The sequence below is a fragment of the Oryx dammah genome, unplaced genomic scaffold (genome assembly GCF_014754425.2).
Source record: "Oryx dammah isolate SB20612 unplaced genomic scaffold, SCBI_Odam_1.1 HiC_scaffold_2, whole genome shotgun sequence".
NCBI classification, from domain to species: domain Eukaryota; kingdom Metazoa; phylum Chordata; class Mammalia; order Artiodactyla; family Bovidae; genus Oryx; species Oryx dammah.
Genome location: NW_024070186.1, coordinates 166,823,847 through 166,850,774, shown reverse-complemented (window position 1 = coordinate 166,850,774; position 26,928 = coordinate 166,823,847). Strand labels below are relative to the sequence as shown.

General features: G+C 48.6%; 1 protein-coding gene across 6 annotated transcripts in view; it reads right to left on the bottom strand.

The window, feature by feature from the left end:
* CLEC16A (C-type lectin domain containing 16A) overlaps nt 1-26,928 on the bottom strand; it is a 242,678-nt gene that overhangs the window by 146,930 nt on the left and 68,820 nt on the right. For all 6 annotated transcript variants that reach the window (XM_040230421.1, XM_040230439.1, XM_040230413.1 and 3 more), the window contains 2 exons: nt 10,996-11,125; nt 6,440-6,540 (listed from right to left, as the gene is read on the bottom strand). In XM_040230421.1, coding sequence (XP_040086355.1) covers nt 6,440-6,540; nt 10,996-11,125 — 231 coding nt within the window. The remainder of the gene's footprint in view (nt 1-6,439; nt 6,541-10,995; nt 11,126-26,928) is intronic.

Here is a 26,928-nt window from a genome sequence, read left to right as displayed (position 1 = left end):
CCCATCTTAGTGAAGGGCCACACCCAGCTGCCCCTGTGTCCCTCTCACTCAGCCCCCACATCCAGACCATGAGCTTGTCCTGGCTCTAACTCCAAAATATATCGTTAAAACCATCCAGCTGTCTCCATCTCCATGGCCAACGTGCCATAATTCAATCCACATTATTCCCGCCTGGACTACCGCAACAGCTTCCTAACCAGCCTCCCAGCTTTCACCGACACAGCTCACCCCTCACCCTCCACTGACCCACTCTCCATCCAGCAGCCAGGGTACTCTCCCCAAAATTTCCATCTGCTTATGTCACTCTTCTACTTAAAAAATCCTCTAGGTGTTTCTCACTGCAATTGGAATAAATTCTAAATTCTTTTTCTCCTGGCCTTTAAGATTCTCCATGATCTGGTCCCTGGCCACCTGGCCAGCCTCACCTTGAACTGCTTTCTGCTACTCAAACCTGTAAGCTCTTTTCCACCCCAGGGCCTTCGCACCTGCCATTCCCTTTGCCCAGAGCATTCTTGCCCTAGAGCTTTGTGGGGCTGGCTCTTTCCCATTCTCAGGCCTCAGCTCTGATGTCTGTTCCTCAGAGAAGCCTCCCCAGACCACCCAAGCAGGCGACCCTGCACCCTTGGCTTTCTCCACACTCGCAAGTCACAGCCGCCACGCTGCCTTCACCTCCACCACCCTTGCCTTGCTCCCTCCACAGCAGCCACACTCGCCTCCAAGAACATCTCTGTTTGTTTCACCACTGGGTTCTCAATATTAACCACAGCGCCTGGCATCTAAGAATGGCTTCAGAAATACTTGCCAGAAGGGTGAATGAGTAAACTAAAGGAAAGCACTAGCAGGAAATGGAAGGAGGAATTAAATTCCCTCGAATATACAGTCCCACTCTTTTATGAAGATGCAAGAGAGGTAGGTGGGCTCCTCACCAGGATCATCTCTCCGTCCACATCAAGGAAGAAGGAGGGTGGTGTGTAAGCCACTGCTTTTCCATTTCACAGCACACGTTGGGGCTCCTGGAAGGAAGCCCGTCAGCAAAGCCAGCCCCCCTGTAAAAAGTTTGTCCTTGTGCCCCCTGGCCCCCTGGAGCTGGGCACCCCCCACCTACCCCCCAGCAGCAGTTTCCCTGAGGAGGCCCTGAGCACGGGCCGCCAGCAAGTGAGCGGCACGGGGGAGCTGCCGCACAGTTCAGAGGCGGTCAGTCAGAAACTTCGGGCAGAGCGCTGGCCGGGTGCCAGGCGCTGAGCTGAGTATTCAGTACTGTGTAGTGCAGGAGGCTGTCAAGAGAGACAGGGCCTCTGCTTTCAGAGGCCCAGTCATTCCAGAATGGGAGAGAAAACATACAGAGCAAAAGCAGTACAAAGAAGTGCTGTGGGAACTTCATGGAAATTAAGTTCTGCTCTTCTGAAGGTATTGTGAAGAAAAGAAGACCAGCCAAAGACTGGGAGGAAATCTTTGCAACACACACCTGATAAAGGACTTGTACCTAGGATAAAAAGAGCTCTCAAAACTCAACAGTAAGAACGTGGCCAACTCATTAAAACATGGGCAAAGGATATGAAAAGATCCTTTACCAAAGAAGATGGTAGACTAAGCACTTAAAAAGCTATTCGACGTCATTAAGCTTGTGTGTTTGTATGTGAAGTCGCTTCACTTGGGTCTCTCTGTGTCCCATGGACTATAGCCCGCTAGGCTCCTCTGTCCGTGGGATTCTCTCTCCAAGCAAGAATACTGGAGTGGGTTGCCATGCCCTCCTCCAGAGGATCTTCCCAACCCAGGGATTGAACCTGCGTCTCTTATGTCTCCTACACTGGCAGGTGGGTTCTTTACCACTAGTGCCACCTGCAAAGCCCCATTAGTTGTTAGGGAAATGGAAATTAAAATCACAAAAAGACATCACTACATGTACCCATTAAAATGACTAAAAATAAAAAGGTGGCCGTGCCAACCACTGGTGAGGGTATGAGGCCAAAACTCATGCACTGATGGTGGGATGTAAGGTCACACAGCTGCTTTGGAAGACAGTATGGCAGTCTCTTAAAAACAAACACAGACACACCTGTCATATGATTCAGTCATTTCACTCCTCAGTATTTATCCAAGAAAAAAAATGCAAGTAAGTGCCCAGAGACTTATACACCAATGTTCGTGGCAGATTTGTTTGTAATGGTCAAAAACTGGAAACGACCCAAATGTCCTTTAACAGACGGACAGGGAAACAAACTGGTACATTCACATAGGGGAGTATTACTCAGAGGTAAGAAGAAAGGAACCACTAAGGCACGCAACTACACGAACGAATCTCAAAATAATTATGCAAACTGAAAGAAGTCAGACCAAAAAAAAAAGAGAACACATTGCATGATCTTACTTATGTAAAATTCTAGAAAGTGCAGACTAAGCTATAACGACAGGGAGCAATTCAGAGTTGCCTAGGGAGAGGGTTGCGGGAAGAGAAGGGCAGAGGGGTAACAAAGGGGCAAGAGAGAACAGTTGGACTGATGGATATGCACGCTGACTTGACTGTGATGATGGTTTCATGGGTGAACATGTGTGTCAAAGCTCATCAAAATGCACACTTTAAAAATGTGCAGTTCACTGTTTATCAATTATACATCAATAAAACTTTCTTCTTTAAATGTTACAGCTTCCAGACAAGAGAGGTTGGATTTACTCACCTCACTCAAGCAACTAGAAGAGTTGGCAAACTATATAAGACAGGGGTTATGACGCACAGGACAAGACAGCATGAACATAGGAGGGGAACCTGAGAGAGAAGAAACAAAGGCACTGGGCCCAGGGTCGCTCCAGGTCACTGGCTGGAAAGCTTCCAGGCCTCAGCACAGGCTGACAGAAGCCGAACGAAGCCCGTGGTCTCTCTGGGGTGAGAAGGCAGAGTCTGCAGCTCAGAGAGGCAAGTGCCTAGAACTGATGGGAAAGAGAAGAAGAGAAGGGAGAGGTGCAGGGACCTGCAGGGGCTTCTTTCCAAGGCTTCAGCTCAGTTCTGCCCCAGGGAATGCAGGTGAGGAAAGGCAAAGGCCTACTGGGAAGAGGAGGGTGGAACAACCCCTGGAGCTCACCCAGGGCTGAGAAGAGCTCACATTTCCACCAGCCTGCAAGGATGGGCCACCTAATCATGGCTTATCAAGTAGAGTCCTCGGAAGTCCCCATTCATTCCATAAGGTGAACGTAAGCAAACAAAACAAGAGAATTACAGGGAGACCACAGGCCAATAACACTCAGAAACACAGATACAAAAATTCTTCATAAAGTTTTAGCAAATCATATCCAGCCAAGTGTAAAACGTGCCTGCCATACTAGAGGATACTAACCCACAGTGAGTATCACCTGAAGAGCTCAGAGAAAACTTCCAGGATAAGCATAATTTCAATAAGTGGTGATGTCAGGGCAGAGAAAGCAGCAAGAAAAGACACAGATGGATACAAGAAGGTAGAAGCCTAGCCAAGAACAGGTAGGTGTATTGGCACTGACTGGGGTGGCTGCCAGGCTTCCAGAGAAGTTCCCTTCTCTGGGAACAGTTCCAGACACAGAGCTGAAACACCCTGGGGCCAGCTCTGTGCTCTGTGACCCTGACCCCACCCTGCCCCCCCTACCCTCAGTCACAACTGACTGCTCCAGAGTTAGACTCATCACCAACCTGGAACAATCAGATCTCTTGCCCACCAATCTGAAACTGGAATGGAGAGAGACTCCCTGCCTGAGATCTGCTGGATCCAAACCACCATCTACCTTAAGTCCCCAGAGTTGGTTGGTTCCTGCCCTTTCCTTGGCTTTTCAGCAGCTTCTTGGATCTTATGAGCTGTCCCAGGGACCTTCCCATAAGATTCTTTTTGTTAATGTGAGGTGGTTTGCAGGGCTTATAACCAAAAGAATATTGAAGAGTACCATGACAGTCACTACAAGTTTATCTCTGTGAAACAGTTAATCACTACTTAGAGTCTGAATCCCTGGGCCAAGGCCAAGCGTCTGCAGTGGGAAGTCAGGGGAATCAGATCAAGTTAGGATGGTGGGTGCAATCCAGGTACTCAGAATGGCAGGTTACTGGAGGTTGAAGCTGAAGGGAGAGAAGAAGGCCCCAAAGGTTTTTGAACAGCACATTCTTACAGGGAACTGCCTGGCAGTGCTGAGGAGGATGGATTATGAAGTGGCCATGTGTTGACTCCTCCGGAAGGCTGTGCTAAAGCTACTGGAGAGACAAGACTCAGGATCTCGCCTGCTCTCCTGCCCTTAGTCCTTCCCACTGGCACCAAGCCTAGACCCAGGCACTGAACTGTGCTCAGTTACATTCTGCTGATCAGACGGGCCAAAGAGGGAGAGATGACAACACTTGATGACTAAATGCTGGGATCAAAGGAGGGAAAGAGCTAAAGGTCATGGCAGTTTCAACCTTGGCTGGCAAATTCAACTGAACCAGAAATGGCAGGAAGTGTGATGAGGTCAGGGTATATTTATGGGTGACGAGTGTGGCATAAACAGACATTTCAAGGTGGTGCTCAATCACCCAGGTCAAAGCCTCCAGCATGTGAGGGGCAGGAGGTTGGAGTGCAGAGCTGGGGGGAAGTGGGCAAGGATGGCAGGCGATCCACGGGTGGGACGGACTCCATGGGTCAGGCTTGGAGCTCTGTTTACTCCCAGGGACAGAGGGCTCCTGCGTGCCAGGCACTGAGCCAGAGCTGGAGGGGATCGAAGAAGCCAAAGGAATCAACGGGACTGTGGAGGGAGACATCAGAGGGAGTCTGCCATGCTTCTTCTGGGCTTCCCTGATGGCTCAGATGTAAAGAGTCTGCTCGCAATGCAGGAGACCTGGGTTCGATCCCTGGGTCAGGAAGAGGCCCTGGAGAAGGGCATGGCTACCCACTCCAGTATTCTGTCTGGAGAATTCCACGGACAGAGAAGACTGATGGGCTATAGTCCATGGGGTCGCAAAGAGTAGGACACGACTGAGCGACTAACACTTCAGACTAGATCTAAGCAGTTGCACATAAGCACAGTGACTTATACAGGAGAAGAGCCACCATGGCTGGTTCCATCTTGAGTAGGAAAAGCCTGGAAACGGTCTCAGTGTCATTCAATAAGGGGATGGCAAAACAAACGAGGGCACAGACGTAGGATTAAAAAGCATGAGGCAGTTCTAGGTACAGAACAGACCATAATAAGGAATGAACCTCCATTCATGTTGGGGGTGGGGACCCATCGAAATAAAATCATGTATACTTGGTACTTGGGCTTGCACAAGTATCTTCAAAAAGATGCAAGAAACTGTTAACACAAATGGTCTTTGAAGAAGAGGTGGAGGACCAATGTGGGAAAGGGGGCCTTTTTCACTGTATCTTCTTTTGCCACTAATCAACTTATTTATCAAGGGCTTCCCAGGTGGCTCATTGGTAAAGGGTCTGCCTGCTAATACAGGAGCCATAGAAGACACGGGTTCGATCCCTGGGTCGGGAAGATCCCCTGGAGTAGGAAATGGCAACCCACTCCAGTATTCTTGCCGGGATAATCCCATGGACAGAGGAGCCTGTCGGGCTACAGTCCATGGGGTTGCAAAGAGTCGGACACGACTGAAGCCACTGAGTAAGCACGCACACAACATTAATTATTTCAGAATAAATATATACTCTGTTTTGTTGAGTGCTTTGCCCTCCACAAAATGACTCCAGCCATAGACCATGGCAGTAAAACCCACCTTTAACTACCTCCCAACAAGCTTTTGAAAAACCTACTAAAACATCAGACCTTGCTGCAAGGTCTCAGCTCTGCTGAGCCCAGGGCTTGGCAGGGGCCAGAAGGAATACTCTTGGTTTCTCCTTCAAAGAGCTTCTGATGTGGTGGGTTCAAAACTCGCTCGTGTCAAGCCAGGTGGTATACAACCAGCGGCTGTTCTCAGAGAGGAAGTGAATGAATGGATCCTAATCAAAACCGTCAGCTCTGCGAGAGGCTGATCCTGACCACTTGGCCTCAACAGGGGAAGCCAGAGAACCACACCTTTCTTCAGAAAGGAAACCTACACTTCCACACAATCCACTCAGAGTCTATTTTAGCTCTGAACCCAGAATGGTGCACTGACTATTATAAATAGCAAAACCAAGATTGCAATTTGACTGATCTTTGTTCTGATGTTAGGAAAGAGGTCGGAAGCTTAAGTCAGTTGTAGACTGAGGGGTCGAGAGCAAACCACAGTGTGAACACAGTCATGCTGCGCTGGATGGTCAATGCTTGAACCTCCATCTCCACTACCCCTCACCCGCCCCCGTGTTGCCTGAGTAACCGAGTCCTGTGGCTTCAGTGTGCAGAAAAGCACCTGAGAAATTCTAATGAGGCTGTAGAGAGGGTCTGTGGGAGTCTGCCAAAACCAGAAAGGAAATTCTTCAAGGAAAAAAGCTGTCCTTTCCCCTGAAGGCAGATGAACTGAATGGCTCACCTTTGTTGTGAGACATTGCGTACAGCAGGCAGAGCACGAACAGCGCGTGGTAGTCGTCATCCGGGCTGTCCAGGGCGTGGTACACCATATCCAGGAAGGGTCTGGAAGAGAGGGGCCCACATGAGCCTCACCTGCACACAGGATGCCAGCTGCCTTTGCTCTTCACAGTGTTCACCCCCCCTGCCCCCTCCAACCAGCAGCATGGGCTTCCCAGGTGGCTCAGTGGTAAAGAACCCGCCTGCCAACACAGGAGACACAAGTTCAACCCCTGGGTTGGGGCGACCCCCTGGAGGAGGGCATGGCAACCCACTCCAGAAGTCTTGCTGGGAGAATCCCATGAACAGAGGGCCCTGCCGGCTACAGTCCATGGGGTCGTAAAGAGTTGGACACAACTGAGCACACATGCACCAGCAGCACAGAGCACGGCCACCATGTGCCCAGTTCAGCCCCAGGCACGGAGGACACAGAGGTGATCGACAGGCAGGCTCTGCCCCGGGAAGCTGTCATGTCTGGGGAAACTGACTAAGAAACAGCTAACCGACTAATTCACTCCAGTACTCTGGCCTGGAAAATCCCATGGATGGAGGAGCCTGGTAGGCTGCAGTCCATGGGGTCGCTAAGAGTCAGACACGACTGAGCGACTTCACTTTCACGCATTGGAGAAGGAAATGGCAACCCACTCCAGTGTTCTTGCCTGGAGAATCCCAGGGATGGGGGAACCTGGTGGGCTGCCGTCTATGGGGTCACACAGAGTCGGACATGACTGAAGTGACTTAGCAGCAGCAGCAGCAGCAGCAACGGACTAATTACTCAACAATGGTCCACCTGCTGTCCCAGACACTGGGGATAAGTGTGGTCTTGTGGCGCTCCCAAGCCAATGGGCAGATAGAGCATGGACACACCACAGCAGTAGTTCAAAGAGAGACAAGAGAGTGAGGGAAACAGGGCAACGTGATAGACTCACAATAGTACCAATAAAGGTACCAATAAATCTGGATCATTTCAGACTGAGGACCCTGGAGCCAGACTGCTGAGGTTCCAGTGCTGACTCTGCCTCTTCTTAGCTGCAAACCCTTGGGTAAATTACAATCCCCCATCTGTGAGATGGGCCATGAACCCTTCCAGGGTTTACAGTGAGGGTTCAAGTGAAATGACAACAGAGTGGCATTAACACAGGCCCAGGCTCAAGTGAAAAGTGCTCAGACACGCGAGCTGCTGTTGCACTTCTATTTTGAGGATTCCACAGGCACTTCTCCAGGATCTCGCTTTGGCGGGTCCTGACCCGGCAGTTTCTTGGGCTGACCTTCCCTGGTTAGAAGGGATCGATAGGAAGCATCGCCTCTGATGCTTTGTGGGTGAGACCTATCGAGTGGCTACAAATACATAAATGGTACAGCCTGAATGCTGCCCTTCTGGCTGAAGGGCCTGTCTTGGAAAGACTTCAACAAGAGGATAATAGAATGTGCACAGATTTGGTCCGTTGGCAGAAGGCTCTGACCCTGTGACTGTCTGCGGCTGCCCCCGGATGCCAGCTTGAAGCCAAGAGAGCAGAGAGCCTCAATGAGTGACAAAGGGCACACTTAACCCCTCGAAGGACATAAGCCACAGTCAACATTGCTGACTAGGGGGATCGAGAAGGTGCAGCAGAGAAACACAGAGACCTATTCACTGCATAACTTTTTATACTTTTTTGACTTCTGAACTCCACAGAGGTATCACTGATTCAAAATATATTGAAAAAATGCAGAAAAGCAGTGAAATGCACTTGTCATAACATTTCAAATAAACATGTAATACACAGAAATTAAAGGAAGAAACTTTTAAGGAACATTTACTTTCAAGTTCTACTTCTCTGGAGACCCAGACCCTCCCCTGCCCCAGATCAGCCATCACCATTCCGATGTGTGAATAGTTCTGCCATGCGTGGATCTGTTCTTCTCTCAGCCCCCAGCAGTAACACTTCCAAACTTAAGAACAGGATAAAGTATTAAAAAACACTTTTTTTGCAAACCAATTGCTTGGAATTTGGACTGTATTTTCATTTGGGAATAATACAAATAACCAAATGCCCAGTAGCAGAGGGAGGGCTGGGTGAATGGACCATCTTTTATGAGATGAAGTATTATGAAGCCATTAGAATTGTGTTTACTAAGAGTACAATAGAGTGAAAAAGATACTTGGAGTTTGATATTAGAGGAAACCAAAAACAAAAATAATAGACACAGTATCGTATAAGCTACTGGGGGGAAACAGGGCAGAATTTCCACTATATTGTCATTGAAAACTGGCAAGAAATCACCAAAATGCTAGTAACAGCTGCTTTTGAATTATGAAGACTTTTCCTCCTTTATACTTTTCAAGGTTTTTTACATTTTCTAAATGTCTATTAACTTTTAAAATTTTAAGTTTCTTTTCTTTTTTTTTTAAGACAGAAGGTTCTGAGTGGTTTCCGGTTTCTTAGTTCTGTATTTCACCATGAATGCAGAGCTAGCCCACTGTGTGTGGGGAATATGAGGACAGTTCCACTTTGCTCTATGTTGTTTCTGTGGAAAGTGGACCAATGTCAAGGTCCAGTTCATGTCAAGGAGAACTGTCCCCTCCCTCATCCTCAATGCCCTCCTCCCAGCTCAGTGCCAGGAGGTGAGAGGGCGGGGGACTGAGGTGGTGTCTCTGACAACCAACACACAACACCTTTGCAAAGGCCATGGCAGCTCTCCACTGGGGCCAGTCTTCCCCTGGAGCCCAGTCTCAGAGCTGAGCACAGCTCTTGCTCAAAGTTTCTCAGGGCCACAAGTCTGCACGTGGCTCAGCTCAGGACATAGGATCAGCTTCCACTATGAACCACGTGGCAGAAGATGCCAAAGTCACCATAAGTTAAGAAACAATCTCAATCAACTTGAAGGGGAAAAACCCCTCTCTTCACTAAGATTCAGGGGAAAAAAAGAAGTCTCAACTCCAATACTCAAACATAACATTTTGGTCTGTTGACTTTTTGACAGTACACGAGTGTTTTTCCTCCTTTAGGAAAGCTACAGTATCATCACAGTATGCAAAATACATGTTGTTTCCATTTATTAGATCCTAAGAAACTGGACGGACTTCCCTGGAGGCTCAGTGGTGAAGAATCTGCCTGCCAATGCAGGAGATACAGGCTCAGTCCCTCAGTCAGGTAGATCCCCTGGAGAAGGGAATGGCAACCCACTCCAGTATTCTTGCCTGGGAAGTCCTGTGAACGGGAGCTTGGCAGGCTACAGTCTTCTAGCTCACAAAGAGTCAGATACAGTCTACTGGCTCGCAAAGAGTCAGATACAACTGAGCAACTCAGCATGCAATGATGTGTTAAGCAGGTGCACATCCCTCATGACAAGTTATTTTCTGTTTTTTAATGATCTGTATTCTAATTAAAGCTGAGCCAAGCACCTAAAGGTTGTCTTCCCCTCCCCTTTCTGTGTTTAGAATGATTCCCTTAATTTTCAGAGCTCCCAGTGTTACTTTTTTTTTTTGGCTACAAAATAAAATTAGAAAGGTCCTTGGCAGTACAACTGATCACCCACACTGTGCTGCAAAGATTTTTATTTAATCAAAACTAAAAATGGCTCCCCTGTACATCTGATAAAAAAAATTAATCTTTTCTGTTAGATAACTGAAACACACGTCAAGCAAAGAGATAAACAAGACCTGCAGGAAAAGACTGGTGTGCTTCAAGACTTCACTTTAAGTTGGATTAATAAATAGGATGAGTGTGTGTGTTTGTATTTCATCCACCATGAGAGTTTAGGAAGTGAATGCCTTGCAGGCTGACAGAGAAACCATGTTGCTGCGCATTCACTACCACTGACACGGGATTCGGAGATTACTGCAGGCATTTGATAAGGAAATAACACTGAGATGGAGAAGCCCTCTAACAGTTTGCTGCAGCTTTGGCAGCAGCCCTCCACCCGATTCCTTCTAGAAGGGGTGGCGCTCCAGCCAGGCTGCAGGAAAGCTGGCGTCTGGAAGGTTGCATAGTGTAATAGTTTGGGCAGCCATCACTGAAATGAACTATCAGCCAAGAAGTTGAAGGTGGACAGCAGCATTAGACAGTTCCGCTGAATCACAAGGGTAGGCCCTATAGACAGTGGTGAGCATGGCGGCAGTGAGTGAATGAGATCATAAAATCCAAATGCTGCCCTCAAGGGCATCCTTCCTGGGGGCAGCAGGGCACAGCCAGGAGTGGCCCGATGAACAAGGCCACACCCTGTTAGGACCAGCACTGAAGTGCCTAGAATGGTGGTGTCATGCCTCAGTCATTCATTCCAAAGGGTGAGTACCATGGCCTTGAGGGCCAGCTCCGACCCCGTGGTCTCTCAAGAGGAGCGGTGCCTTGAGGCCAGGGAGGGGAGGAGCAGGATGGCTTGGCTGGGAAGCAGAAGAGGCTACCAGGGTGGCGGGATGAGGCCCGGCTTACCCTCCGTGGGCACCTGGCCAGGGCACTCCCCGCCCCCACCTCATCCCAGACACCGACCAGCAGCGGAAGGCTGGCTCGGGGGCAGCCCTCCGCCTGGCCCAGCAGCTACCTGCTCCACTGGACACTGTCCAGGCCAGTGGCGGCGCTCTTCTCCTCATCCGTGGTGTTCTGCTCCTGCACGGAGGCGCTGGCGGCCAGCTCCGGGAGCTTGCTGCGCTCCATGATCACCATCTCTATCTCTGGAAGCAGACAGACACTGGGATGAGCCTGCGTGGCCCCGGATCGAGTTTCACAGACACACTTGTGCTCCAGAGGGAGACCAGCAGACCGCTCTGCAAACATCCAGCAAACACTCGACAGTGGCGACAGCAGCCCCCGCAACACCCACGCCGGGAGCAATAAGGCAGGGCCCGCACTCCTCTCTCCTTTCAGCTTGGCAATGTCAAGAAACGGCGTCTGATCTTGACAGGAAAGCCCAGATTGCTATGATTTACTTCAACAGTTATCTGTTCTCCTTTATTGATACCACACTTCCTTCCCAGAGGAATTGAGGCGCGTGGAAGAAATGACATGTGGTTAATAAAACATAACCGAATCCACTAAAAATATTCCGAACCTGTTTATGCTGTAGCATAGGCTCTGCCATGCCCAAAGCCTTTGTTTTATTTTCCCACTTACAGCTTCCAGAGGGCAGAGAGGGGAGGGACCTCACTTTATTTTTCCCAATTAAATAGGGGCAACTTTCATAGCACCCGACTTGAGCACCATGTACATTTTCATTTTCAGAAAAAGGTCTGAACCAACGAAGGGAAACGTTCCGAGTTCAAGGTGGATGGTGGCTGTGCCATGAGCTGTCCCATAACAGAGTTCCTTGACAAGCAGGTGTGGACCATCAAACACTTAGTTCTTAGAACCCAGAGTTCAAGGGCTGTCCCCCACCTTCAGGAAATATGGTGAGGGGAAAGGATGATGAAAGGTGAACCTGTGTGTCCTCTCAGGAAGGACAGGTGCTGACCTGGGCTCTGCCGTCGTCTCCCCTGACCCAAGCAAGAGCCTCCCACTGTTTATCTTGCACCCACCGCCCTCACTCCCACCCCCAATTTGTTGTCCACACAGAACTAAGTGATTTTAAGCAGGAATTAGCCCAGGTCCCCTTCAGCCTTCCCATCACACTCAGAACAAAATCCAAATGCTGTCCATGGTATCAAGGCCATGCACGGCCCGGCCCTTGACCACTGCTGACTGCACCTCCGGCCCTCTCTGCCCCACCAGCTGTCTTGTGCTTCCTGTCACTCGCCTTTGACCTACACGGCTTTGCTCCTGCCCCGGGGTCTTTACACAGCTGCTTACTCTGCCTGGAACATTCTCACCCCAGTCTTCCCTCCCCAGGGACCACTCAATCAGGTCACTCGAGGCTCAACTCAAACGTTGCCACCTCAGGGATGTCTTCTCAGACACCCTCCCCATCGGTTTTCCCTCTACCTCTCCAAGTTATTATGAACTCAACTCCATACTTCATTCAGATTTCCCTCGTTTCTCCCCAGTATCCTTTTTCAGTTCCAGGACCCCAGCCTGGATAACCACGTTATATCCAGCTGTCACGTCTTAGGCTCCTCTTGGCTGCAACAGTTCCTCAGACCTCCCTTCCTCCGGATGACATGGATTGAGGAGTCTGGTCGGGCATTTTTAGGACGCCACTCAATCTGGGTTTCAGCGACATTCTTCCTATTAGTATACTGGGCTTATGGGTTTCTGGGAGGAAGACCACAGAGAGGAAGTGCTGTCTCATCACATCCTATCCAGGGCACAGCCTATCAACGTGGCTTATGACAGGGGATGTTCATCTGTATCACTCAGCCAAGGGAAAGCTGGTCAAGGTCCTCCACCGGAGAGGGACTTTTCCTCCTCCTTGCATCCCACACCTTTCGGAAAAAAGTCATTAAGTGCAGCTCACACTTGAGGATTACAGAGCTATGTTCTGTCTCCTTGAGGGAGGGCAGCTACATAAATTACTTGGAATTCTTCCATAGAGATGTCCCCTCCCCACTCCTCTTGATTTTACTTTATGGTATTTATAACTACAGGTATCCCCACTTTTTAAAGTTTTGCTTTTAGGCCACTTGGCTTTTATGGAAAGACCTGTATTAGTACCTGTTTTTTCTAACTACAAGAAACCTGGAAAGGACTTTCCCTTTTACAAAAATAGGAGAAAAGCAGAAATAGCATTTAGCGTTGGTGTTGCAGCAGTCATTACAGAGGCAGCGTGCACCCTGAGCATGGAAGCGGCCCCGCCAAACTCCTTCCTGGGAAGCATAGTTAGCACCTCAGCGTGGAGCTGCCGTAGCTTTGCGCTGTGCTGGTGCCTTGTGTCCATTTACCCTGGGCATCTGTTAGCAAGGTGTGTCCTAAGGGAACTGCATCCTGGCTTTACACCACCTTCTCTTACAAAAGGGCTCTACTTTCAGATTTCGGGAGAAACCTGCACCTGGATTCTACATTCTCTACTGGTTTGCTTGTTTCCTGCCCGCCTTCCCCACCCTAGGATGTGGGCTTCATGAGAGGGGCTGCCGTATCTGTCTTGTTCTCCACCAGAACTGCAGTGTCTAGTCCAGAGCCTGGCGTAAGGCAAATGCTCAATACAAATCCCTGGAGTGGATCATGTCTGACAGGCCTGCCTGGGCCAGGCAGGGCTGGCAATGACGCTCGGCAGCTGTGATACGCAGAGCACCTCCAACCTGCGATCCACATGTGTGCAATGTCCTCATGGGGGTGGGCTGCATCCTGGCCTCCCTTCTGGGACTGTTAAGTGTGACTGTGCTTGCGACTGTCCTCTGGCTGGGAGGACTGCATCTCCCCATGCCAACAATGGGCCTGGGCCTGGGGGAGGGGGCTTGCTCTCAACAGGCCCCTCCCTCCCACCATGGTCTGAAGTCAGACAACACAGATCAGAGTCCCCCATGGGGTCAGCCCCATCACACAGGTTGGGGCTGACACACAATTTTTAAGTGCCATGTGTTTTCACAGTTTTGTGTTTATTTTAACATGCATTAGAAGAAAATTCTAACTGCACAGAAAGTCTGTTTTGTGGATGCTACTGCTTAGGATGAAGCTAAATTTAAGACAAAACCACTGAGTCAATTCACCAAGAGCTATTGAGTAAACCACAGCGCATGCAGCCCGCAGCCATGGTAGAGGGCAGGAGGCGCTGCCATCTGAGAAGCACCATTTGCTTCCTTCCTCCCATACTCCCTCCACTAGCCTCCTTCAGGGGCCTCCCAACAGCTCTCATCCCCTCCAAAGTGGGGTACAGACATCCCAATGGGTATGCAAGATTATTCGCTAGGCAAAACCTCTTTATTTTTAACTATTATCTTTTTAAAAATCTAGTTCATTCATGTTATGATGTACATAACATTTGCACATTAATACAAATATGTATAGTCCATAATAAATGTATATATATATATATTGGGGAGATGCGTGCTGAATTATGTATGTGTTTACTGTTGGGACATGTCATCTGAAGACTATCAAGTGAGACAATGGTGCCAGCCTCTGGCATCTGCCCTGTGACTTCTGACCTGTTGCGAGGCCCCCTTCCTCCTGGCCTGTTGGGCTGACACAGCAGGAATTCAGCTCCAAGGACTCCCCAAGGTTACAGGGCCAAGCCCTAGTGTCTCCATCTGCTGTGATGTAGTTGTTCCTTTCTGGCTTTTTAATCTCCCTGGACACTCTGAGAGTTCCAGAGCAGCGATGAAGCTGAAGATAAGTCAGCCTAGCACCCAGCAAACTGTGTTAGCAGGTGCACACTGATTCTGAACAATTTCCCAAGGCGCCCCCAAGCTAAGAGATGAGCACAGAGCTGTTCCAGGGACAGGTTGGGCAGGTGCCCAAATATCTCTGACCACAGGGCTCCTTATACCCTCCACAGAGGCCCCTGGAGCTCCTTTCGGGAATTCTGCAGCTTCCCACAAAATGGCCTGAAAACCACGAGTTTGGTCCTAGAGGCTGAATATGAGGAAACGGAAACCCAGAAGTAGAAGGGCTCTTCTCTTCTCGGCTGCACCATGCAGTGTGTGGAACTCCCCTGGCCAGGGGTCGAACTCATGCTCCCTGCAGCGGAAGCGCAGCATCTTAACCACTGGACAGTCAGGGAAGTTCGACAGTAACTCTTCACACAGCTGGAAAACCCACACAAGAAGCCAAGCCTGCCCCACCTCCTACTTCCCAGGTCACTCCTGGTGCAGAATCAGGCCCATAAGGGCCTCTCCACACACGACGAGGCTTCCAAACCTTGGCTGTGTCACCCTGGTTCTCATAGCTGCATCCCCATACCTCCCACGCCGCCCCCCACCCCAACACACAACTCCTCCAGCAAGCATAAGTGTAGGGTGAGCTGCTTCAAGTAGTTTTCTAGGTAAAATATACAATAGTTCTTCCAATGCCAAGCAGGTCTTCCCTTGTCCTTTAAACTCTTGAAACCAGTGATCCTTACCCAGGTCTGCCAGCCCCTGGAAACTGTATGCAAAGTGGTAGGTGGGCCTGAGAGGAGTGGCTAACAGGTTTTACAGGAGAGGGTCTCACCAGAGTCTCACTGTTCCAAAATGGATTCTACAGCCATCTTCAAAAGTGGATGCTGACGAGGCTCTGGCCTTGGTGATGGAAGGTCAAAGGGCACCCCTCTTTATGCCACATCAGGATGTCCGGCATGGTTCTACACAGCCTTCTGGGCCCCCACTGCCCCATCTGCCTGCTGACACCATGCCTGCCTTGGTGTGGCCTCACTCCCCTCCCAGGGTACGTGCACCATGCTGCCGCCACCAGGGCAAGCAGACCAGTGGGCTTACGTGGACAGATTTTCTCTGATTACACTGAGGTCAGGACCCACGCGCTGACGATGAATTCCCAGGGAGCTCCATCTGAACCTCAGTCATTATACCAGGATCCCCCACTTACCCCCCCCGCCAGGTTTCTGTTTTAGAGGTTAAAGGGACTGAAGCTCTATCCTAGTCCTCCGTGCACTGTGCGCGCATGCTCGGTTGTGTCTCTTTGTCACCCATGGACTGCAGTCCTCCAGGCTCCTCTGTCCATGGGATTTCCTAGCCAAAAATACTGGAGTAGGTTGCCATTTCTTCCTCCAGGGGATCTTCCCAACTCAGGGATCAAGCCCAAGTCTCCTGGGTCTCCTGCACGGGCAGGCAGATTCTTTACCACTTGAGCCCCTGGGGAAGCCCTAGTCCAGCTCTGTTCAAACTTGAGTCACGGGCCTGCTTTTACCATTTCTGCTGTGTCTCTGTGTTGCCTGAACTACTTGTTGTTAATCATTTGATTCAAACTCTCACACTTTTTTTTTTTTTTTTTACTTAAAAATACATTTTCAAAGAACACTTTAAATTGCTTCTATATCCTTCAGCTAAGCAATCCCACCTGCAGGAGTTTATTTGGAAGACACATCTCCAATGATATGGAAACGCACAGGCACAAGGGCATTCACCGCAGCACTGTTGGTAATTGCAAAGTACTGGAAACCACCTAAATGTCCGAGCATAAAGACTGGGTGAACAGACCATGGTACACGTGGCACAGCTGGGAAAGGAATGAGGAAGGTCGCTGTGAACTGATACAGAGCGATTTCCGGAGCCAAGGCTACGTGGAGAGAGCCAAGGGCCAAAGAGCATATATGGTGGACTACACTCTGAGTGTAAGAGAGACGGGAGACAGTAAAGTATGCACACCTCTGCTTCTTTTTACACAAAGAAACACAGGAAGGATATTCCAGAAAGCAATAAGTTCGTTATCTACAAGAGGGAGGGGAACAGGATGGAAGGTATGTGGGAAGAAGGATATTTCCTTGAACAAACTCTTTTGCATAGTTTTGAGTTGGTTAATGTTCCAAACTATTTTTTTTTTAAAGACAGAAAGAAACTAAATCAATAAAAATGGGAAGGGCAAACCTTTAACTAAAAAAAAAAAAGAGAGAGAGAGAGCGAGACTAAAATATATTTCAAATGAATACCATATCTATCCTGAAGGGGGAAAAGAAAGATAGACAAACCCAAATAGTTTATGACACAAAACTTCACTCTATACCTTCAGCTTAGGGACAGGTGAAGTATTTGGGGGAGGGGACAGGGAACTGCAAACAACTCTTTATTTATCAAACAACTGTGAAACTTCATAAGGATGTATTATAGGATTGGGCAAATAGTAAATGTTTTGATGTCATTAGAAGCCAGCCTCTAACTGTAAAGGAAGAGACATCAAATCGAGTGGGGCAAGTCAAGAAAAAACACTTCTGGGACTGACTGGAATTAGAGATGTTGGTAACGTGCATTTTGTATATATACCTGCATGTATTTCCTAGCTCTGTTCACTGAAGGGTTCAAATAGCAAGACACCCCACATAGTCACAAGCACATCTGGTGCCCAGATCTTGGCCTGTTAAAAACCATTCAATCACCGACCGCTGAAAGGGAACAGGGCTTTCCAGAGAAATTAACCCTGAGGAAGGGCAGAGTTGGTGGAAAATGAACCTGGAATACCCTGTTATGACAGAAAGTGTCACAACTGTTTAAAAAAAAAAAAGGAAGAGGGAAGATCACAAAGATGTAGCGCCCAGCTTGAAAGGGTTCTCAAAGGTCAAATCTGGGACAATTTGAGCACCCAGTTCATTAAATACAGTACTGAAATACAAACCACTAAAAAACTAGAATCCGTGAGTCTGTGCCAAGGATAGATAGATAAACGAATGAATGGGAAGAAGGCAGGAATCTCGCCTGCAGTGGAGTACCAAGCGCTGACACTGGAAACCAGTCTTCTCCCGCGGTCCTGATAAAGACTCAGCAAGGACCGTCAATGACGCCGCAGCTAAGGGGATGCTATTCAACTGACAACACTGTGTTAGTCTCAGCTGTACAGCGAGGTGATTAATTAGTATACATGTATGTATTCTCGAACACATACATATTCTTTTTCAGATTCTTTTCCATTATAGGTTACTGCTGCTGCCGCTAAGTCGCTTCAGTCGTGTCCAACTCTGTGCGACCCCAAGACGGCAGTCCACCAGGCCCCGCCATCCCTGGGATTCTCCAGGCAAGAACACTGGAGTGGGTTGCCATTGCCTTCTCCAATGCATGAAAGTGAAAAGGGAAAGTGAAGTCGCTCAGTCACGTCTGACTCTTTGCAACCCCATGGACTGCAGCCTACCAGGCTCCTCTGTCCATGGGAGTTTCCAGGCAAGAGTACTGGAGTGGGGTGCCATTGCCTTCTCCTTCTTGTATAGGGTATTACAAGATAGTAATATAGTTCCCTGTGCTATGCAGTAGGTCCTTGTTGCTTATCTATTTTATACAGTAATGTGTGTCTACTAATCCCAAACTCCTAACTTATCCCTCCCCCACTTTCCCCTTTCATAATCATATGTTTGTTTTCTATGTCTGTGAGTCTGTTTTGTAAGTTCATTCGTATATATACTTTTAGATTTTACATACAAGTGCTATTGTACAATATTTGTCTATCTCTTAGTGTGATAATCTCTAGGTCCATCCACGTTGCTGCAAATGGCATTATTTCATTCTTTTTTATGGCTGAGTCATATTACATTGTGTATATACATCACACCTTCTTTATCCATTCATCTATCAGTGGATACTTAGGTTGCTTCCATGTCTTGGAGATTGTAAATAGTGCTGCTATGAACATTGGAATGCCTGTATCTTTTTCCAATTAGAGTTTTCGTCTTTTCTGAATACATGCCCAGGAGTGGCATTGCTGGTTCGTCTGATAACACTATTTTAACATTTTAGAGGAACCTCCATACTATTTTCCATAGTGGTTGCACCAATTTACGTCCCCACCAACAGGAAGGGGATGTGTGCAGGAAGGTTCTAAGGGGATATTTTAATGAAGCACAGGATATCTGTGTTATGTCCAACTGTTTCCCATGGATTGCAAATTAGCTGCTGAAAGAAAAAGTAATGATACAGTGGAGAAACTGGGCCACATCTTCGCCTGTTGGCAAAAATTAACATCACCCATGAAGGACAGAAGGGCATCATTTGCCTCCAGAAGTGACACCCAGACTCCAGCCAAGAACACTTAACCTCAACCTAATCAGAAAGAAACATCCAAGACAGAATGAGGAACGTTCTATTGAAACAAAGGTGGAGGAGATTCTGTATTCTTCAAAAATGTTGAAGTTGGAAAAGAGACAGACTGTGAAAATATCCAGAGTAAAGGAGGGTAAGTTCAGTTCAGTCACTCAGTCATGTCCAACTCTTTGCAACCCCATGAATCACAGCACGCCAGGCCTCCCTGTCCATCACCAACTCCCGGAGTTCACTCAGACTCACGTCCATCAAGTCAGTGATGCCATCCAGCCATCTCATCCTCGGTCGTCCCCTTCTCCTCCTGCCCCCAATCCCTCCCAGCATCAGAGTCTTTTCCAATGAGTCAACTCTTCGCATGAGGTGGCCAAAGTATTGGAGTTTCAGCTTTAGCATCATTCCTTCCAAAGAAATCCCAGGGCTGATCTCCTTCAGAATGGACTGGTTGGATCTCCTTGCAGTCCAAGGGACTCTCAAGAGTCTTCTCCAGCACCACAGTTCAAAAGCATCAATTCTTCGGCGCTCAGCCTTCTTCACAGTCCAAGTCTCACATCCATACATGACCACAGGAAAAACCATAGCCTTGACTAGACGGACCTTAGTTGGCAAAGTAATGTCTCTGCTTTTGAATATACTATCTAGGTTGGTCATAACTTTTCTTCCAAGAAGTAAGCGTCTTTTAATTTCATGGCTCCAGTCACCATCTGCAGTGATTTTGGAGCCCCCCAAAATAAAGTCTGACAGTGTTTCCACTGTTTTCCCATCTATTTCCCATGAAGTGATGAGACCAGATGCCATGATCTTCATTTTCTGATTGTTGAGCTTTAAGCCAACTTTTTCACTCTCCTCTTTCACTTTCATCAAGAGGCTTTTTAGTTCCTCTTCACTTTCTGCCATAAGGGTGGTGTCATCTGCATATCTGAGGTTATTGATATTTCTCCTGGAAATCTTGATTCGCCTAGCAATCTTGATTCCAGCTTGTGTTGTAAAGGGACGTGCTAAATCAAGGTACGACCTGACCCTGGACTGGATTCTGTCCCTGGAGGGAGGAAATACGCTACAAAGGATGTCATTAGGCCAATGGATAACCTGGAACCTGGATAGAAGGAAACCATTACAAAGGTGGTAACTGTATTGTGGTCCCAAAGGAGAATGCCCTGCACTTAGCAAATGCAGGCTGAAGAGTTTAGGATGGAAGGGGTGTGCTGGATGCAACCTATCCAGAAAAAAAGGAGTATGTGTGTGTGTGTGAGAGAGAGACAGACAGAGAGACAGACACACAGTGTGTGGAGAGGGAGAGAAAATACAGATAGAAAAGCAAATGGGGTATAAGATGTTAAAACGTGAAAGTGGCTAAACAAGTGTTCTTTACACTATTTTTGTTTTTTGTTTCACTTTTTATAAACTTGAAATTATTTTCAAATAAAACATTTTAGGAATTACTACTAGCAGCATAAAACCAGTATCGATAGAGAGCAACTGTGAAAAATATACACATGATGAGTAAACAAAAAATGCCGAGGCCTGTTGTACGCATGGAAAGGGGTGTCTGGAGAACATGAGGAGGTCAAAGGCACACACCAACCACGAGGCTCCCCCACCCCACCCCCTGGAGCTGAGATCCTGACAAGAAACCTCTCATTGTGGTCTTCAAGGCCTTCTCTCTATGTCCCACCCAAAGCCATCTCCACATCCCACAGTCAGGCCAATGCTGGTCTAGTGGAACCTCTGCAGCTTATGGAAAGGAAACCAAGGCACAGAGGGGTCAAGAGGTGGGCTCCTCTTCCCAAACTACCTGCATGGTGTAAACGAGCATCTGTGTGGTATTAGTTTCTGTGCCAGGCACTGTGGCCCACAAGCCTGAAGGCTCCAGTATCCAGCCTGGCGGTGGCGGGACCCCTCACACAACTGATTTGGGCCTCTGGGAGTGGAAGGATGTGAAGCTGCCAGGCTGGGAGCAAAAACTCAAGTGTCCAGCTCCTCTAGCTTCGGCAAACCCCTTCAGAAGCCCCTGGACCTTGCTTGGCCTCTACTGTTTCCACAAAAACCTCTTTAGGAAAATAGTGTCTGCATACCCACACTCACAGCAGCCAAAAGGTACAACCAACCCAGGTGACCACTGAGTGAAGCAAGGCAGAATGAGAAAGAAAATATCATATACTAACGCATATATAGGAGAAGGCAATGGCAACCCACTCCAGCACTCTTGCCTGGAAAATCCCACGGACAGAGGAGCCTGGTAGGCTGGATGCGGTCCATGGGGTCGCAAAGAGTTGGACACGACTGCAACTTCACTTTCCCTTTTCACTTTCATGCACTGGAGAAGGAAATGGCAACCCACTCCAGTATTCTTGCCTAGAGAATCCCAGGGACGGCAGAGCCTGATGGGCTGCCGTCTATGGGGTTGCAGAGTCGGACACGACTGAAGCGACTTAGCAGCAGCAGCAGCAGCAGCAGCAATGCATATATATGGAATCTAGAAAGACGGTACTAATGTGCAGGGTAGCAAAGGAGACACAAAGAACAGATTTTTGGAATCAGTAAGAGAGGTAGAGGGAGGGCTGATGTGAGATGACCATATGTAACATGGAGAGCGCTGGGAGTTTGATGGATGATGTACGACACCTAAGGTCAGTGCTCTGTGACAACCTGGAGGGATGGGCGGGAGGCGGGCTCAGGACGGAGGGGACACAAGTGTGCCTGTAGCCGATTCATAATGATGTATGGCAAAAACCATCACGATATTGTAAACTAATCATTCTCCATTAAAATAAATGAAATTTAAAACAGAAAAGACAAGCCAAATGGAGTGTATTCAAAAAATGAAATATTGTTCAGCCTTAAAAAGGAAGAAAATCCTGCCACGTTATAACACGGATGAATCTTGGGTACCTGATGCTCAGTGCAAGAAACCGGTCTCAAAAAGACAAACACTGTATTGATTCCACTTATATGAGGCACCTAGAGTGGTCAAATGCATCAGCCAGGAAGCAGGGTAGAGGCTGTCAGGGGCAGGAGGGAGGGAGAACAGGGAGATGTTTATCGAGTAGGGTTTTGCTTTGGGAGGATGAAGCATTCTGGGGCTGGAAGGCAGTAACGGTTGTGCGAATCGCTGAATGAGCAGGAGAGGCCTGTGGACTCTCAGGATCCAAGGACGTCAACCCCTGTCCCCTGATGTGACAACTCTGGCCAAATCCCTAAGCTTTCCCAGTACTCTGTCACTGTGGATTTTTTTTTTTTTAAATAACAGCCATAATTCATTAACTTCCCAGGGTGATGGGCATTCTAATCTGATTAATATTTGGTAAATGAAGTGCTTTTCAGGGAAATGGCAGGCCTGACCTCCCAACAGTCTTTGACTTGACAAACGCAAGGATTTTCTCAGCTGCCCTCTGCGGTCAGTGTTCCAGCCATCACAGCGAGGCCAGATGATAAAAAGAGGGGCAGGGGATGATAAGAAGGCCTTAGAAAGAAGGTTATGGAGAGGAGGAGAAGGATGCCCTTGCTGGTTACCTAGGAGATATGGGAAGGACCGCATGCTGTTGACTGGCTTTGGAGCAGAATTCCAAGAGGCCAGCAGTGCCTGGTAATGACACAGTGCGTATGTGCTGAGTATTGGTGGTACCCCTTCCTCTGCTTTTTAGATTATTATTCATTGGATTGCACAAGATTGAATTCAGAATTTTCTTTTTTCTCCCTGGGAAGTTGCTTTCCAGAGGATTTGTCTAACCTGACCTCTAATCCTTCTCCTTATACTAGTTAAGCCCATTGGAAAAGCTGGTGCCCCCACACCTCTGTATCCCAGTGGCTCAGCCTCCCCATCCCTCTCCCACTCCCTGCTCCAGAAACACACACATACACACATGCACACACATACTCAACCAACTCACTGTTCATTATAGAAATTAACAGAGAAATAGGACCCAAAGAAACTCAACAGGGTGACCAAGCATATGTCCCCCCAACCAAGCTCAAGTCCCACTTTGGGCTCCTCGCTCCACTGTCTTGCCAGGGCTCCTATTTCACCTGCTAAATGCTGAAGCACTAAAGGTTCTCATTTCTGACAACCTGAGGGCTGGCATCGCGCAGGTCCCTTGTGGGCAAAGAAGCACAGAATGGGCAATGACTTGCCCAGCGTCACACAGCAGCTCTGGGGCAGAGTCACAGGTGTCTGGGATGCAGACCTCGACCTCCTGATACCTAGTCCTTGGCTTGCCCTCATCAGAAATCTGCTAGGCCTGGGGTTGGCTCTGGCTTTGCAAAAATGAGGCCAGAAGGTTCAATTTCATGTCAGTAGAGACTTCAGAAGGGGGAAAAAAAATAAAGCCAAGCTTGGGACTCCTTAACTCCCAGCCAACCTGGCAGGCTCACAGCCACTCCCGTCCTGCTCCCTCCATGCCCTTGCAGGGATTCAAGAGAGAAGGCATCTGTGAAGGTCAGGCCACGAAATTGATGGCTACCTTTCCTTATAGGCAAAAAGCCGATTTTCCCATATTTTTCAACCAAGAAATTAAAACAATTCATTCTCTTGTCTCAGGTCCACTTATTAAGTTACTGCTTTCAGTTCAGTTCAGTCACTCAGTCGGGTCTGACTCTTTGCGACCCCATGAATTGCAGCACACCAGGCCTCCCTGTCTATCACCAACTCCCGGAGTTCACCCAAACTCATGTCCAAGGTACTGCTTTAACTGAATCCAAAAAGAAATGACTGTCACTTCAGACTGAAGGGTAGGCTAAGACATGAACGAGCATCTGGGTGCACACTCCTCTGGCCAGAGGGACCAGGGCACCCTGGTCTTCCTTTCAGCACTCAATTTCTAAAAATTAAAAGGTCCTATGATTTTTTTTTTGTTGTTTGTTTCAGAATGAGTTGCCCATCATTGGGGACCTGAGGCAGAGCATATTTCTCTGCAAACTGGGGATGGGAGGGAAGGGTCCAGGGCTGCACAATCATTTCATACAACTTCCTTGTCTGGGCTTAAAAGTGGAGGAGGTGTGAATTCTGGGTGCTGCCTTTGTCAAAAAAAAAAAAACAAACAAGTCGATGCCACATTCAAATCAGGTCATGGCAGACTTGTGACTTGTGACCACATGCCTTTTTATTCCTATGCTTTCTGCCGCCTTTTTAAGTAAAGAGTTCACTGCTGAAGTGGGGATGACGGGGTATGCAGGGGGACCTGGGGCCAGCATCTCTTTACTCAAGAAGTCCAAAGCTCTCAAACACCTCACCAGGTCCAGGGATGATGTGAGAGGCACCATGTTACAGAGAAATATCTGGGAGAAGAAAACAGCCACAGGTCCCATCTCAAAACAGGAAGGGAATGGAAAAGAAAACAAGAAAAGACAGAGGAAGGGAGCAGCTGGCCTGAGAGAAACGGAGGAGTACGCAGAAATAGTATGGTTTTCTAAGAGAGCACCTGCTGTTTCTGTGAGCCCGGCACCCACACCTCCTTCTTCTGATGAATCTGTTTCTTTCTGAGGGCGTAACATAGGGCAGATGCACAACCGGCCTGACCAATCAGTGCTGGCCGTCCCTCTGCAGAGTGGGCAAGCCAGGTCCGCCAGCACCAGCGAGCCTCCCAGGCTTCAGTTGCAGCTCTCTCTCTACTTGGTGGCTTGGCAGGATGTGGGCCCTGAGATGCTGATGGTCATCTATGCACCCGAGTCCAGCCCCTCCTGGGCCTCCCAGTTAGACAAACAATAACTGCCTTTTTTGCTTGAGTTAGTCTGAGTTGAATACCTAAATCTTATAACCACAAGAATCCTAACATATCCTCATGTTTTTTTAAAAAAAAGTCTTTATACTTCCTAGAGTCACAATTTCCAGATGAGGACAATGACGTCCAGAGCTTGGGGACACCCTCCAAGGCACACGTAGGTCTGGCTGGTGAGACAGGACTGTAAGTCACATCTCCCATCTACCCATTGACACTGTCCTCTGGCTTGAAACCAAGTGAGAAAATGCGCCTAACACCCTTCCAAGTCACAGGAATTAACAGCTGTGTGGTTTCACCCAAACACAGAGACAGTCTAAGGAGAGAGCACCCAGTGGCCACACCTTCAAACATGAGAATACTGAGAAGTCAAATAAACAATTCAAAGAGCCCCAGAGTACACCTGTTGCTGCCCAGTTAGGTGTCTCTTTGCTGGGTGGGCCTGCAAAAGTTGTATTTATTTACGATGAGTTGGGCCAGGAAAACAGGAGGGCATTACAAAGCTGAGGGGGCCATGGAGAACCACATTCCACTGGACCCTGAAGTTGGCATCAAACATCCAAGCAAAGTCTCTCGGGAAATTCCTCTGAGCCCTGCCTGACACAACCTGGCTGAGTAACCACCTGGGAAACAGGGTTCTGGAGGCTGGTGAACGTGTCTCCCTGTGCCTCCTGCACAGGGCAGGCTCAGCCTGCAGGGAGCTCCCCCCCCACCCAGGGAGGCCAACCCCCACCCCCACCCCCTGGATCCCAACAGGGAGCGGGGACGGCAGCCTTGCAGAGCCACTGCAGTCCCTGTGAGCCAGGACTAGGCTGCCAGTTGAGTCACTGGATTGTGTGTTTGAGGCCAAGCCTGCCCTTGTCCACATCATGGTTAGTCACAGCCCCGGCCTGGTTAGACAGCAGCCCTTAAAAGGACTGGAACAAAAAGAGGTAGCATCTTTCCAAAACAAAATTGACGAGAACACACTGTACAAAATGGGGTGAAGTCGTCCATTTTCCCCCCAGGGTGGCTACAGGACAGCTAAACCAAAAGTTTCAGCAGATAAGTTTCTCCCCAGTTAGACCAAAAAGTAAAAATGATGCAAATAAGCAAACAAGTATGGCTTACCTTGTGTCCACCCCTCACCTCCCCGCCACAGCGAGATTCGTTGGCAAAGGGTTTCTGAACCAGAAAGGAATTCCTAAACCAAGATGCTTACTGCACACTTTGGACAGAAAAAAAAAAGCATGCTGGAGATCTCAGCCTAAAAAGAGGGCTGATGGCAGCAGGGAGACACTTGGGTTTATATTCATTGAAATATGATCGTGGCATTCGCAGAGAGCTGCCAAGATCATCAGAATGGGGCCAGTGGGGTGGGGATGGGGGCAGGTTTTGGCTGCATAATTGCAGCAAACTCCCCCAAACAAATGAGTTCCCAGTCAACTGATATACTGAGCAGCTCCATTTTCCAGCTTTGGATGCCTGGACTTGCACAGTCCAGGCTGATGGGCCGGCGAGCTGGCTGCAGAGGAGCTGCTGCGAGCCCAGGACCCAGAGGAGGGCTCACAGGAGATGCTTCCCCCACGCCCGAGCAGAAGGCAGGCGGGAGCTGGGGAGAGCCCGGATCTGTCCCAGGAGGTGTGCTGGAAGCTCCCCTCTGGCAAGCAGAGCTCCCACCTCACTTGACCCCATCACCTCCTCCACCCTGAGCGCCCGGGGCCGTGGCCAGAGACCCCATCTGTGTGGCTGCGAGCCCGGCCCATGACACAAGCAACAGCTCAAACTTGCTTCATCCCCGGGGCTGACAATGCTCTCCAGATGGAGGCATTAGTGTCTAAACAAGAGGGAGGTGAAAAGTAAACCAGAATCGTCCTCGACAAGGGCAGAGAAGAGGACGGAACGATTCTGCTCCTGACCCCAATGCACCAAACACCAGTGCGCCTCACTCTAAACAGATGAGGGCTTGGAAAAAATCTTAATGTAAGAATCTGGGGGGTTGTATTTGATCATTTGATTCCCCCCCAAACCATAATTGTATGAAAAGCATCTAATTTCATCAGCCCTGGGCCATTTTTCTTCCTGCAGTGCACTGGCAATAACGAGTTTGGTCAAATATCATCATCCTGGGTCATCGGGATTATAAGGAAGAACACCAATAATGATAAAGATAACCATACTATTAATAATAAAGACAGTAGTTATGAAATAATAGTAGTGGGAGACACTTATGGCATGGGCCAG